We start from the raw sequence: 13351 nt of genomic DNA on the forward strand, positions 1-13351 counted from the left end.
ATAATCTTCAAGTCTTCTTTAAGTCCCTTACTTTCTATTTTGCTTAGTCTTGATCTTCCAATTTGAGTACCAAAAATGTGATAAGTACACTCAAATTGCCTTGTACCCAACACTTGTTATGCTTCTAGATTCTCTCAAAACCAAACCTAGGTTCCTCAACTATTTGTAAAGATGATTACAACTTGAGGACCTTTCAATTTAAGTGACTCAAGATCAATCCAATATTTGTCACTTTTCTGGCAGATTTTGTACTTCTCAAAGAATACATCAAATCTCTCAAAGTACAAGTTGAATTGCCACGAAATTTTATGGAGATGTGTGACACTAAGTCATATAGAAGCCATAAAAATTGAGCTTCAATATTTTTAGATTACTACCAGATTTCACATCTTTAATCATAGGTGTAAGCTGAAAACTGCTGCACGTGCATTGACAAGATCCACTCCAAAACCGAAGTATCCTTCGTCATATTCTCATGAAACTTGTATAACAACTAGTATCATAAGTGTAGGGCATGCATACCAAATTTCAAACTAATCCAAATAGATTTGATCATCTAACTATGGCTATCATCTCAGCTTACTCAGATTTCCAATAAAGGACAGATTTTGAGCAATTGAGCTATACTTCATCAATTTGAATCAAACTTGATGTCAACTTATTCGAATAAACTCACAAGACATATATCTAATCATATCCCATATTGAATATTATCTCATGATCATATCCATTCAAACTAACTCAATTTTGATTACTAACCATTTAATCCATTCAATCAACTTGTAGCAAGCAACAAGAGCATATATATCCAATTCAAACATCTCATATGCCCCCAAAAGAATGTGATCAACTAGAGATATACCTTTGTAGCTCATGATAAGTCTAACTGTCAGGATCCTCCTGAAGACACCATGGGCGGACTGTCCGCGGACCTTTGGCGGACCGTCCGCGCATTGCTCAGTAGACAACCCATCGGTGTATCCGAAGCTTGTAGGTTGAACCGATGATCAGCGGACCGTCCGCGGTCTTTTGGCAGACCGTCCGCAGTGTAATTTTTCGGCTTAAAAGTTTTTTGTAGAGCATTCTGGCAAACAAGTCTCATGAACGGCGGACCGTCCACCTCTTACCCGCGGACTGTCCGCACAACTAAATTTTAGACAGCCCAGAATTTTTCCAATTTTCACAATTTCAACTTTGAATTTGGATCATTGCTCAAATAAAATTTCCAAAAATCTCAAAACTAGCATGAACACCATCCAAAGACTCATATGAGTGAGTAAGAATGTGAAATCAAAAATAAATCGAGTAAAATCAAAGAAACTCATAAATAGCCCAAAAAAGCTTTGGAAAATCAAAAATTTGAAGCAAAGAGTGCACATAAGAACCAAATGTCATATGTACTAGTTTTCAAGCCACATTTGAGAAGTAAATGACATTTACCTTATTTTTCAATTTGCAAAAAGATTTTTCATTCAAAAGCAAGATTTAACACAAATAAGTTTGAAAGCCATCAAATATTTCCAATGAATTTCTCACAATTAGAATAAGATACTTGTATATTGTAGCACTTGGACTTCATTGTTTTGACTTGGCATTGGGTTGTTTGTATGCAAAGAAGACTTTAATTACTTGATTCAATCATAAGATCAAAAATATGAATTTTATTTGAATCAAGCCTCCAATGCATTTGGTACCTACACACATTCATCCACGTTTTGATGGTACCCAAACTAGGTTGGGTCCTCTCAAGTTAGGAGCAACATACTTTGGAAATGCCTTAGTATGAATAGCAGGATGTTTTGCAATAGTGACAAATGAGGTACCATTACCATCCTTTCTAAGCATAATATTTGCATCAATTGAAATAGGCTTAGAATTATTACCTAAGGGACATGAATAAGCCATGTGTCCCATTTCCCGACATAAGTAGCATCTTCTCTTTTGTTGAGCTTTTTCTTCCTTACTCATTTGATGCTTCTCATTGCCTTGCTTCTCATTGTTTGCTTGAGCCTTCTTCTCAAGCTTGTTTGGGCAACCCGAAGCTAGGTGACCCAATATTGCACAACTATGGCACTTGATGTGAGCATGTGGATTCTTATCTTGAATCTTGTTCTTGCTCAACATCTTGGCATCTTGAATATGACTTGGATGCCTTACTCTTGCCTTGCCACCCCTTCTTGTTCTCTTTTTTATCATCTTCAAGTCATCAACTTGATCATCATGGTTGATCTTGACTTGAGGTTGTGGTGCCTTCTCTTGCTCAACTTGTGGCTTTGATTGAGGTTCTTGTTGCTTCACCAATTGCTTGGTTGGGCACATTGAGGTGAGGTGACCCCAAGTGCGGCACTTGAAGCATTTGACATGTTTAAGCTTCTCTTCTTCCTTCTTCAACTTGAGCTTTTCTTTGTTGGGGCAACCATTTGCAAGATGTCCCATCTCATGGCATTGAAATCACATGAAATGCGATAGCTTCATTTTTTCTTGCTTCTTCATCTTCCTATTATATTTATTTTTGCCCCATTTCTTGCCTTCGGCTTTGCTCTTGTTGGAACCAATGCCACTCATGTCACTGAAGCTTCTTTGATTTTTGATTATGCTTTCAAGGGTGACTTTTGATTTTGTCCACCTCTCTATCTTGTTACTCAAATACTTTACTTGACTTTGGAGCTCTTTGTTTTCTTCTACAAGGTTAGTCTCATAATGCATAGTAGAAGAAGAACAAGCATCTATATATGAAGTACATGGCATAGACAATAAATCATCACATGAGGTGGATACATGTTTCTTGCCTACATCACAAGGGTTAGCAACATTTTGCAATTGATCATTTGACCCATGTGATGAGCTCTCACTAGTTTTAATTACTTTACTAGAAAGCTTGTTAGTGAGTAAAGCATGGTCTAGTACCAAATTCTCATGAGCAAAGCTCCTCATGAGTCAATTTTAGCTCCTCATGTGAACAACTTATGACATAAAGTAGATGCTTTTGTTGTTCACATGTGTCTTTGAGAAAAGAGTTTTCTTTTTCAAATTTGATTGTTTTGGCTAACACTTCCTCAAATAATTTGGTCAAGCTAGCATATCTACTCAAGAGCTCATCATATCAATTAAGATCAATCACATTGCAATTTGATACCTTTGTGTCACCTTGTGACATGAAGCAATGTGGAGATGGAGATGAGCTTGACGTAGCAATATCATCCGTACATGAGCCAACTTGATCATCAAGTATGCTTGGTGTAGAATCATAATTTGCAACACTTGAATCATCGTCAATCATGTCAAGTGAACTTGTTGTAGATTGATTATCATCGTTATCACTTGACCATGAGGTGGAGCAATCTTCCACAACCACCATGTCATGGATGTGCTCATTATCCTCATGCACTTCCTCCTTGGTCTTATAATCATCATGATCATCGGAGGCCGCCCCATATTTCTCATTTAGATAACTCCAAATCTCATGGGCAGTTTCCTTGTCCATGATCTCACCAAGAATGCAATTATGCAAAGATCTAAACAAGATGTTAGTAGCTTGGATTTCTAGATCTAGGCATTTCTCTTGTGTTGGAGTTAGATTTCCTTCATCTAACACATGAGAAAAACCTACATCCACCATCCACCACATTTGAGGGCAAATAAATTTAAAATTACATATCATCTAATTTTTCCACCGTGCAAGGTGTGTGCCATCAAAAATATGTGGACACTCAACATCTAGCCCATAAGTCGCCATCCTCTCGGGTCGGTAGGGACCACAAATGAGAGACCTCGGCTCTGATACCACTTGTAGGGTCGAGATGGCGGACTAGAAGGGGGGTGAATAGTCCTTTCTAAAACTAATTGCGCCGGCTAACCGAAACTTATGCGGAATTGAAACTATTCGCTTAGCCAAGACTTCACCCCTCTAACTATAACTCTAAGGCACCTCCAAAGAGATCCTACACAAAACAAATGGATTGCCAAGCTAGCAAGAGCTCTCCTAACAATTCTAATGCCAAGCCACACAAGTCTAAGCACTAGTACTTCACAAATCGGGGGAGCTCCTACACAATTCTAATGAGCAAAAGCACAAAGCCAAACCTAAGCTCACTAGATGTTCAAGAATAAGGATACACAATCCAAATCCAAGAGCTCAACTTGCTTAGCTACACAATCTAAGCAAGATCAACTAATTAAGCTACACAAGCTAACTAGTTACACTAGAGAGTAACTACACAAGCACAAGATATAGATGAATGTAAATACAAGGCTTGTAATTTGGAGAATGCAAACCACCGAGAAGAGTAGACAAAATTGACACGGTGATTTTTATCCCGAGGTTCACTTGGTTGCCACCAAGCTAATTCCCGTTGAGACAAGCTCCAAGGTTGCCGCCGATCCTCTTGCTAGTGGTGACTCTCAAGTCACACTCTCCCACGTGGAGTGCTCACACCGAGCTCTATCACATGATCCGGCCGAACCACTTGTTGCTCTTCACGTCTCGCTCAACTAGAGTTGCTCTTCGCGACTCCCGCGGGGTGAGCACAATACCCTTCACAATCTCTTCTCCGGAGCACCGCACAATCTTCTTGCAGGGTTCAATGGAGCCTCTTGCCACCAAGCCGTCTAGGAGGTGGCAACCTCCAAGAGTAACAAGCACACCGGCTTGCAACACGATCACCTAGTGCCACTCGATGCAATCTCTCAAAGCAATCGCACTAGAATTGCTCTCTCACTAGATCGGATGATTACTATCAAGTTAGAGTGAGTAGAGGGCTCTCAAGCACTCTCACACATGGACACCAAGTCCCCAAGATGCTCAGCAACCTCAAAAGGCCGGCCACACCCTCTATTTATAGAGGGAGGCCCCAAACTAGCCGTTACACTCAAATCCCATGAAAATAGAGTTTTCGCGGACTGTCCGCCTCACAGAGACCGGACCGTCCGCCATTCAAAACCAACGGCTAGAACTGCAATGATTATGTGTCAGAGTCGACCGTTAGAGCCCCGGGCGGACTGTCCGCGCCCCTGTGGCGGACCGTCCGCGGTTCAAAACCTCGAACCAACAGATTTGCAAACGTCTCTAACTAAAACTGGAAGTGACCGGCGGACTGTCCGCTCCCCAGGGGCGGACTGTCCGCAGTTCAAAAGGTGAGCACACACAGAACCCGCAGTGTTTCTGTCCCAGAATTTTCAGTAGGAGGCGGACCGTCCGCCTCCAAGGACCGGACGGTCCGCAGTTCATTTTGGACACCCAAGACAGAACTACCAAGTTTCTGCGCCCGTTTCAGCTTTTAAATGCGGACCGTCCGCCCCCATGGACCGGACGGTCCGCAGTTCATTATGGACCATTGACAGAGCCAAAAACGGTTCTGTTCAAGCTCATCCGAGATAACGGCGGATCGTCCGCCCCCCTTTAGCGGACCGTCCGCAGGTATATTTCCGGCAGAAATGTACCTCGGTAAAACGGCTATAACTACTAGCTCCGATGTCCAAACTAGGTGATCTTGGACTCTATGGAAAGCTTATTCAGAGGGATACACTACCCAACTGAATATTTGATTCAAAACACAATGGATCAAAGCAGTATTCCACTCCAAGGGACAACCTAATTTCCGGAGAAAACCAAAAAACCTTTCTTGCTTCCCAAAGTAGAACAACATCAACTCCAACTCTTTCTCCTTTGCAAATGTGGCAACACCACCACGTGAACAACACCATGTGCATGTGTGTTAGCATTTCACAACCATTTTCAAAGGATTTTCACTTGATCTCACCACGCCACTCGATCCTAGCAACATCGCAATATTAGATCGCTCAAGTGGCACTAGATGACCGATATGCAAACAAGTTTGCCCCTCTTGATAGTACGGCCATCTATCCTAAATCCGGTTATACACTTCTCTACACAACCTTTGACCGGTGAAATGAAATGCCCTACAAGTCATACCTTTGCCTTGCGCATTCCATTTCATCTTCCCAAATATTGATGCCACACAAGCACCAAATTCTATCAAGCCTTTTGATCATCATCATGAGTCAACACTTGGCTTGATCTTTCTTAAATGATATGATCCAATCCATATCATCACATGACCTCTTTGGTCCATCGATCTTGACCTTGCTCGCTCTTCACCGTTGCCTCGGTCCATCGGCGCCAAATCTTGCCCAAGCTTCACCGCCTCGCGGTCCCTCGCTTCAAAGCCTTGACTTGCCCTTCTCCATTGCAACCGGTCCATCAAGCCAAGCTTTGTCTTGATCTTCTCCACTTTGGTCACATAACTCCATGTCATGTCTCATATGCAATGAGCTCCTCGATCACACTATATGAGCATAGCATCAACCCTTAACCATTTCTCCTCCATGGCACATGTTGCTCATACTAGTGTCTTTGTGTGGACTAATCTCCTGTGTATCTCAACATAAACACTTATTAGTCCACCTAAGTTGTCACTCAATTACCAAAACAAACAAGGGCCTTTCACCAAGCAGTGCCGACTCGGCTAAGGATGCGTGGATCTACGTACGTGGGTGCCGAATCAAGCGGGTTGGCCTGCGCTTCAACTCCCAGGGCGATGCGTACCTCCTTGACTCCGAAGAAGATGAGTCCACTGTGGAGAGGGGCGCAGATGGGACTGCTGCCGTGGAGCTAGTCCCTGCGATGGCCTTCGACGGGGTGGCTGCGGAGGGGGCTGCCTGCATGGAGATGAACCCAGAGGTAGCTGCGCACCTGGCCAAAAAGGTGCTTGGCGAGGACCTGCACCCAGAGGTGGCAGCGCTCCTGGCCAAGGTGCTATCCGAGATGGAACCTTTCTACCACGAATGCTTCATCGGCATGTACAAGGTTATTATGCCTATGTTCTTCACCCCAGCTCCCTAGTTTATTTGTTGTTAGTTCAGAGTTAAATTGAAGTTGTGTTGATGTGGGTAGATGATATGCTTTTGTTGCCATGATGAACTGATGTTTGTGCCATGCTGATGTGGGTACATTCTCACATGGTGTACCTGAAGTGCTTTTGTGTACTAAGTGTAGGTTGTCACTTTTTGTACATGACGAGCTTTGTGTGTTAAACTGATAATCAATGCACCATATATTAGTGTTTATGTCAATATCTTTTTTTGTGCTGTTCTTTTTTAATTTTCCACGATTACTTCTCTCAAGCAATGCTTCGTATATCTGTTGCCTTTCTGTGTTCGTCAAATTTCTGCACCTATGTTCATCTTCTTCGACATTTGAGTCCTCTGTTTCTTCATCGAAGTCTATGTCCATAGCATCAGCGTACACTCCATAGTTGTTCATGTCTTCGATCATGTCTGCAAAAAGAAGTGTGAGATAGCAGTACCACAATGTTGTTTAGATTTTTCGAAATAAAATCATGTTGAGATATTTGGTCCTGATAAGTAGCTTACATGGCTTGTTCACCATTTCTGGTTCGCTGCCTATATTTATAGGTTGGCTAGAATCTAGATTAGATGACATATTAACGACTATGTGGAAGTACAGCCACTAATTTATATTTATTGGACTGTGTCATGAATCACGAAGCATTCTGTGCACAAACCTGACAATAAGTTTACTTGAACAAATATTCGAGATATTGGCATGACAACTTTACTGAACTTTACTATGATCTCAATTTGGTTTCTATTATATGTGCTTGGTTCACCAGTAACATATTATTGTTGATTATCCACTCAGCATGCATTGTCTTTCTCATTTATTCAAATTGAGTTCACCTAGGCAGCAAGTAGTAGCCAAATGATTAATCATGCAGTACACAAAGAGTGTCAACCTAGTGAGTCGATATGCTCATTGAAATAGTAAGAAAAAAAATCCAAGTTGCATTGACCCTTACTGATCATTTGTTGCAGCTCATTTCGGTGATCAGCAGCTTCTAAGTTGAGGTCAAAATCTTGTTCATGTGCAGCATCAAAGTTGACATCTCCATCCTGTTGATGCTGTTCATCAACAAGAAGAACTACAATAGGTGGGGCACAAAGTTTTATTCTAGGCTGAAAGTTGTGCTTACATAGTAAAATTACTTTCTTTACTAATGGAAGTAAGATAAACATTACCATCATGACATTCTTCTTCTTGCCCCTCACAAGCAAGACTATTGAGATCTATGGCACACAGACCACCGTGTTGCTCTTTGTGGAGATAGTGGGACTGACCTTTGACACTATGTTCGGCAGGCTGGAGCTAGAGTGGTGTGAGAGAAAAACACTATTACCTGGCTGGTGGCTGGAGACTAGTGCTGGAGCGATGTGAGAGAAATAATGTAGGGCTGAAGGCTGGTGCACCAGCCGAACACGGTGTCAGTGGATGCACTTGTGCTTCTTTGATGAGATGAAATTGATGTTCCTGCAGGTAATGGATTTCATCTCCACCACCACCATCAGGCTCTTGATTTAGGTCTGGTAAGGGCTCTTTGCTTCCCTCGCCTGGTACTTCATTTAGATCTATGGCCATGGTTGATGGAACCCTCCTACGGGCTATTAAGGGCTGTTCACTTTCTTCACCAGGTACTGTATTTAGATCTAATGCCATGGTTCAGGATGGAACTCTTCATCATGCTATGGAGATTGGCATATTTGAAGTGTGGATGGCTTTGCTTTGGGTTCATCAGGAGCAGGAGGAGGCTTTTATAGTGCGGCGCTGAAGCCATCTAATTGGGCATTGGCGCCCAAGTTCCTCGTTTGAATTTTGGATAGGCGCAATGGCGTGTGTCTTAGAAGTTTCTGTAATCTTGTTCTGTGCTTATTTGTGGCCACGTGTTGTGGTGTTCTGCTTCCTTGCATGCACACATGTCTGTAATCTTGTTCTGTGCTTATTTGTGGCCACGTGTTGTGGTGTTCTGCTTCCTTACATGCACACATGTCTTTTGCGTGTCAGACTTTGTACGATTGGCCCTGTTTAGATCTTTACCCATAAACACAAAAAAAAACATCACATCAAATGTTTTGACATATGCATGGAGTACTAAATGAAGTATATTTACAAAACTTTTTGCATGGATGGGATGTAAATCGCGAGACGAATCTAATGAGCCTACTTAATCCATGATTTGCAACAGTGATGCTACAATAACCATCCGCTAATTATAGATTAATTAGCATCGTTAGATTCGTCTCGCGATTTACAACCCATCTGTGTAAAAAGTTTTGTAAATAAACTTTATTTAGTACTTTAAATTAGCAAGATTCCGTCGCAAAAAATTTTTGCGTTCTATCTAAATACAACCTTTGTGTAATAATGTTCGGCCATAACTTGTGAAGACAAATCTCTTTTATAGGGGCAGTATAGTAATTTCACCCTTCTGCTAAGTTGCTCACTTCTCTCCTAGACGTGGAGTTAAATTGGGACGGAGGGAGTATGTCGCAATGCATGCATTCCAACAAGTTCAGTCCAATTTCGTCAGATGTGTTGACTGGCATAGAGCTCGCCTTAACTTTGGTCAAGTCCAATCTGGATTACGCTGGAGAGCTCCGTCTCTTGGATTGCTTCACTGGACAAGCAAACTCTAGATCCGTCGGCTCCATTAATTGATTGGAGCATTATCCAGTTCTCCCCTTTCGAGGTTCGCATACGGGGCTCGACCATCAATCAATCCATCAAACTACCTTTGCGGTTTCTGTTGCAGGATGCGGATAGAACCGCCATGTCAAGAATTTAAGGAGGCCGAAGCCGGCGGCAGCGTCCAGACGACGTCCAGTCAGAGCTACCGCCGCCTCGCCGAGCGACGTGGCGGCCGACCGGCCGCGCGCCGCCGGTCAGGCCACCGCTTGCGACTGCACGCGAGCTTGATCGGCGAGCTCCTCCGCCCTGCCTGGAGTGGGAGCAACCGCGGCCGACCCCAACGGCGCAGCAGTCTTCGTCGTCAACAGCGCCACGCCGCCGCATCTCGGCTCTCTGTCTTTCCACGCGGGACCAACGTGGCCCCTCTATCCATATCCACATCACATTAATGTGGGGCCTCGGCTGAACATTGCCAGCCCTCGACCACCGTGCCGGCGAGGCGGCAGCGGCGCCTATATATAGGGCCCGCGGCGAGGCCAGTGGGCACAACCACACACCCTCCGATCTCAGATAGTCAGATCAGTGAAGAAGCACTCACGGACAGACAGATGAAGCATTCGAGCAGCTTGTGCCTGCTCTTCTTCCTCGTGGCCCTCTGCAGCCTGGTCCAGGCACAGGTCCTCTTCCAGGGGTTCAACTGGGAGTCGTACAAGAAGCAGGGCGGCTGGTACAACAGCCTCAAGGCCCAGGTCGACGACATCGCCAAGACCGGCGTCACGCACGTCTGGCTGCCTCCTCCCTCGCACTCCGTCTCCCCACAAGGCAAAAATTTTGCTCCCGTTTATACTTCCTTCAAGTTGAGATTATTTGGTCTTGATTTGCCGACGACCTTTTTAATTTGTAACTCAAAATTAAACAACATGCTGGTAACCGTCGGCAGGTTACATGCCGGGGCGCCTGTACGACCTGGACGCGTCGCAGTACGGCACGGCGGCGGAGCTCAAGTCCCTGATCGCGGCGTTCCACGGCAGGGGCATCCAGTGCGTCGCCGACGTCGTCATCAACCACCGGTGCGCGGAGAAGAAGGACGCGCGCGGCGTCTACTGCATCTTCGAGGGCGGGACGCCCGACGACCGCCTCGACTGGGGCCCCGCCATGATCTGCAGCGACGACACCCAGTACTCGGACGGCACGGGCCACCGCGACACCGGCGAGGGGTTCGGCGCCGCGCCCGACGTCGACCACCTCAACGCGCGCGTCCAGCGGGAGCTCACCGACTGGCTCAACTGGCTCAAGTCCGACGTCGGCTTCGACGGCTGGCGCCTCGACTTCGCCAAGGGCTACTCCCCGGCCATCGCCAGTATGTACGTAGAGAACACGAAGCCGAGCTTCGTGGTCGCCGAGATATGGAACTCCCTGAGCTACACGGACGGCAAGCCGTCGGCGAACCAGGACCAGTGCCGGCAGGAGCTGGTGGACTGGGTGGACGCGGTCGGCGCGCCGGCGATGGCGTTCGACTTCCCGACCAAGGGGCTGCTGCAGGCGGGCGTGCAGGGGGAGCTGTGGCGGCTGCGCGACGGCTCTGGCAAGGCAGCCGGCTTGATCGGGTGGGCGCCGGAGAAGGCCGTCACGTTCGTTGACAACCACGACACCGGGTCGACGCAGAGGCTCTGGCCGTTCCCGTCCGACAAGGTGATGCAGGGCTACGCCTACATCCTCACGCATCCAGGGGTTCCCTGCATCGTAAGCACCACGATCGAGTTTGTTGCTTTTATCTATCCTGGCAGAAGCTGATCTAACAAATGGCTGCACAAATGCATTCTTCAGTTCTACGACCACATGTTCGACTGGAACCTGAAGCAGGAGATATCGACGCTCGCCGCGATCAGGGCTCGCAACGGCATCCACGCCGGGAGCAAGCTTCGAATCCTCTTGGCGGAGGCCGATGCGTACGTGGCCGTCGTCGACGACAAGGTCATAGTTAAAATCGGGACGAGGTACGACGTCGGCAGCGTGATCCCGTCGGATTTCCACCCCGCCGCGCACGGCAAGGACTACTGCGTCTGGGAGAAGGGGAGCCTCCGCGTCCCGGCAGGGCGCCACCTTTAGCACTTCATCAGGAGGCCCCTGCGCTGCTGCGACACTCTGATTTGTGATTAGTCCCCACGCTTTCTTTTCTCCCCCATAGCGAGAGCATTTCCAGAATTGTAGTACTTTCGTATTTCCATTTCGAATTCGACATCATGTAAACACTGTCATCATAATAAACACATAAATAAACAAGCTTGATCTCCTCAACTTTTACGCCAACGCCAGCACATGCGCATGGGCTAGCTACTCGACGCCAGCGAGGCCTACACCGGCTGAATTGATGAAGGTGCGCACCTGTGTTCACGAAGGAACAGGGAATGGGAGAGGACTGAGGAAGGTGATGACACATTGGGTCCACCTGTAAGTGAGGTAGAGTGGGAGGGGTTTATATGTCCATACGAAATAAAATGTTGCCTATACACCTGCACATGGGCCCAAAGACATTAGAGGCAGGGGCGGAACTAAGTGTTAGTGTTGATGTCAGCTGACAACGGCGATTTTTTCTAAAACCAGTGAGAAAACACTATTCCACACTGTTTGCTGACACCGACCTCTAATGAAGCGGACACCGAGCATCCGGCTCCGCCCCTGGTTAGAAGTGTATATAATGGCATATTTCAGCTTATGCAAGAATTACAATGATAGTGACATAGTTTCTTGAATAGTAATGGTGTGTTTCAAAAACGGAGAAATTATAATGGCACAGATTCAATTAACCCATTTAAATACCGCTAGTCTGTAGCAAGCCCAGGTTTGCACCATGCATTGACAGTGATATCATTTGCACGATCGCATCGCGGACAGTGACAGCCTATGCGCACGAGATTAGCCACATGCTTTTTCAGCAGGAGGTGAGGGGCCCTGCCCTGCTATGCATGGCCTGCCCGACGAGAGCGACAAGAGGAGGTCGGCAAAGGCTGTGGGCCACGCACGCTCTGTTCTCATCCCCGGCAACTGCAGCCTCTCGTGCGCCAAATCTCATTGGCCTCCTGAGACTGTGGTACCGCGCGCCGACCACAATGAGCAGCACGTTGTCTCTTCACCCGCAGTGCCAAATCCGATCTGGCATCACTGACGGTCGGTACAATCTAGACTACGACGGTTAATGGCAAATGAAAGCGAGATTCAAAATTTAAACAGCAGGGGTTTCCATTAATTAATTACTGCTCTGATGATCCGCGAGATCAGAGCAAGGACTTGGACATCTGACGTTGACCCCAAGCCCGACGCTCCTCGTCCAGACATTCACCGTGGGTGCCCCGTGCGGCGGGGAGCTGTCTCCAATCTGTACGCGTCCGTCTCCGTCGCCATCGTCAACATCCTCCACCAGTGTGCCTGAGCCTCGATTCGTCGAATGATACGAGAATTCAAGGGACGTGCTTATTGACAGAACAGCAGGCAGGGCGGTTAGCAGATAATGCACGCACTCCTCGTACTTCCTCCGTTCCGTTTTATAAGGCGTGCACGTTTTCAAAATTTAAACTTTACAATCTTTGACTAACTAGCAAGGGGCCCGCGCTAATAGCACGGGTAGCTAGCTTTTTCATGATAATAGTAGGATCCTTTTAATTTTAATTTTAATTTATTTAAAATGAAATATATTCAAATGATTTTGTTTTATTATTTTATTGTCACTGTTTTGTCAAAATAGCCCATATCACCTTTTTTATCATGTTGTTTCATTGCACAAAATATGTACATGATAATAGGTAATATCATGTACAAACATATAGTTTATATGCATATGTCTTATTTTGA

At 45.8% G+C, this 13351-nt stretch overlaps 1 protein-coding gene across 1 annotated transcript; it reads left to right on the forward strand.

Moving 5' to 3' along the window:
- The first annotated feature begins 10033 nt into the window (after positions 1–10033).
- LOC120712627 (alpha-amylase isozyme 3D-like) lies at positions 10034–11800 on the forward strand. The gene is made up of 3 exons (XM_039998466.1): positions 10034–10324; positions 10443–11245; positions 11330–11800. The coding sequence occupies exons 1-3, from the start codon at positions 10111–10113 to the stop codon at positions 11609–11611; spliced, it is 1299 nt and encodes a 432-aa protein (XP_039854400.1). The 5' UTR covers positions 10034–10110; the 3' UTR covers positions 11612–11800.
- Positions 11801–13351: the final 1551 nt, after the last annotated feature.

Source organism: Panicum virgatum, chromosome 6K (assembly GCF_016808335.1).
Source record: "Panicum virgatum strain AP13 chromosome 6K, P.virgatum_v5, whole genome shotgun sequence".
Classification (NCBI taxonomy): domain Eukaryota; kingdom Viridiplantae; phylum Streptophyta; class Magnoliopsida; order Poales; family Poaceae; genus Panicum; species Panicum virgatum.

What these genes read in the sequence shown, in the direction of transcription:
- LOC120712627 (XM_039998466.1), top strand. Translation starts at nt 10,111, where the DNA reads ATGAAGCATTCGAGCAGCTTGTGCCTGCTCTTCTTCCTCGTGGCCCTC. An exon ending in GCACTCCGTCTCCCCACAAG is followed by an intron (nt 10,325 to 10,442) that starts GCAAAAATTTTG and finishes AACCGTCGGCAG; the next exon opens with GTTACATGCCGGGGCGCCTG. An exon ending in ATCCAGGGGTTCCCTGCATC is followed by an intron (nt 11,246 to 11,329) that starts GTAAGCACCACG and finishes TGCATTCTTCAG; the next exon opens with TTCTACGACCACATGTTCGA.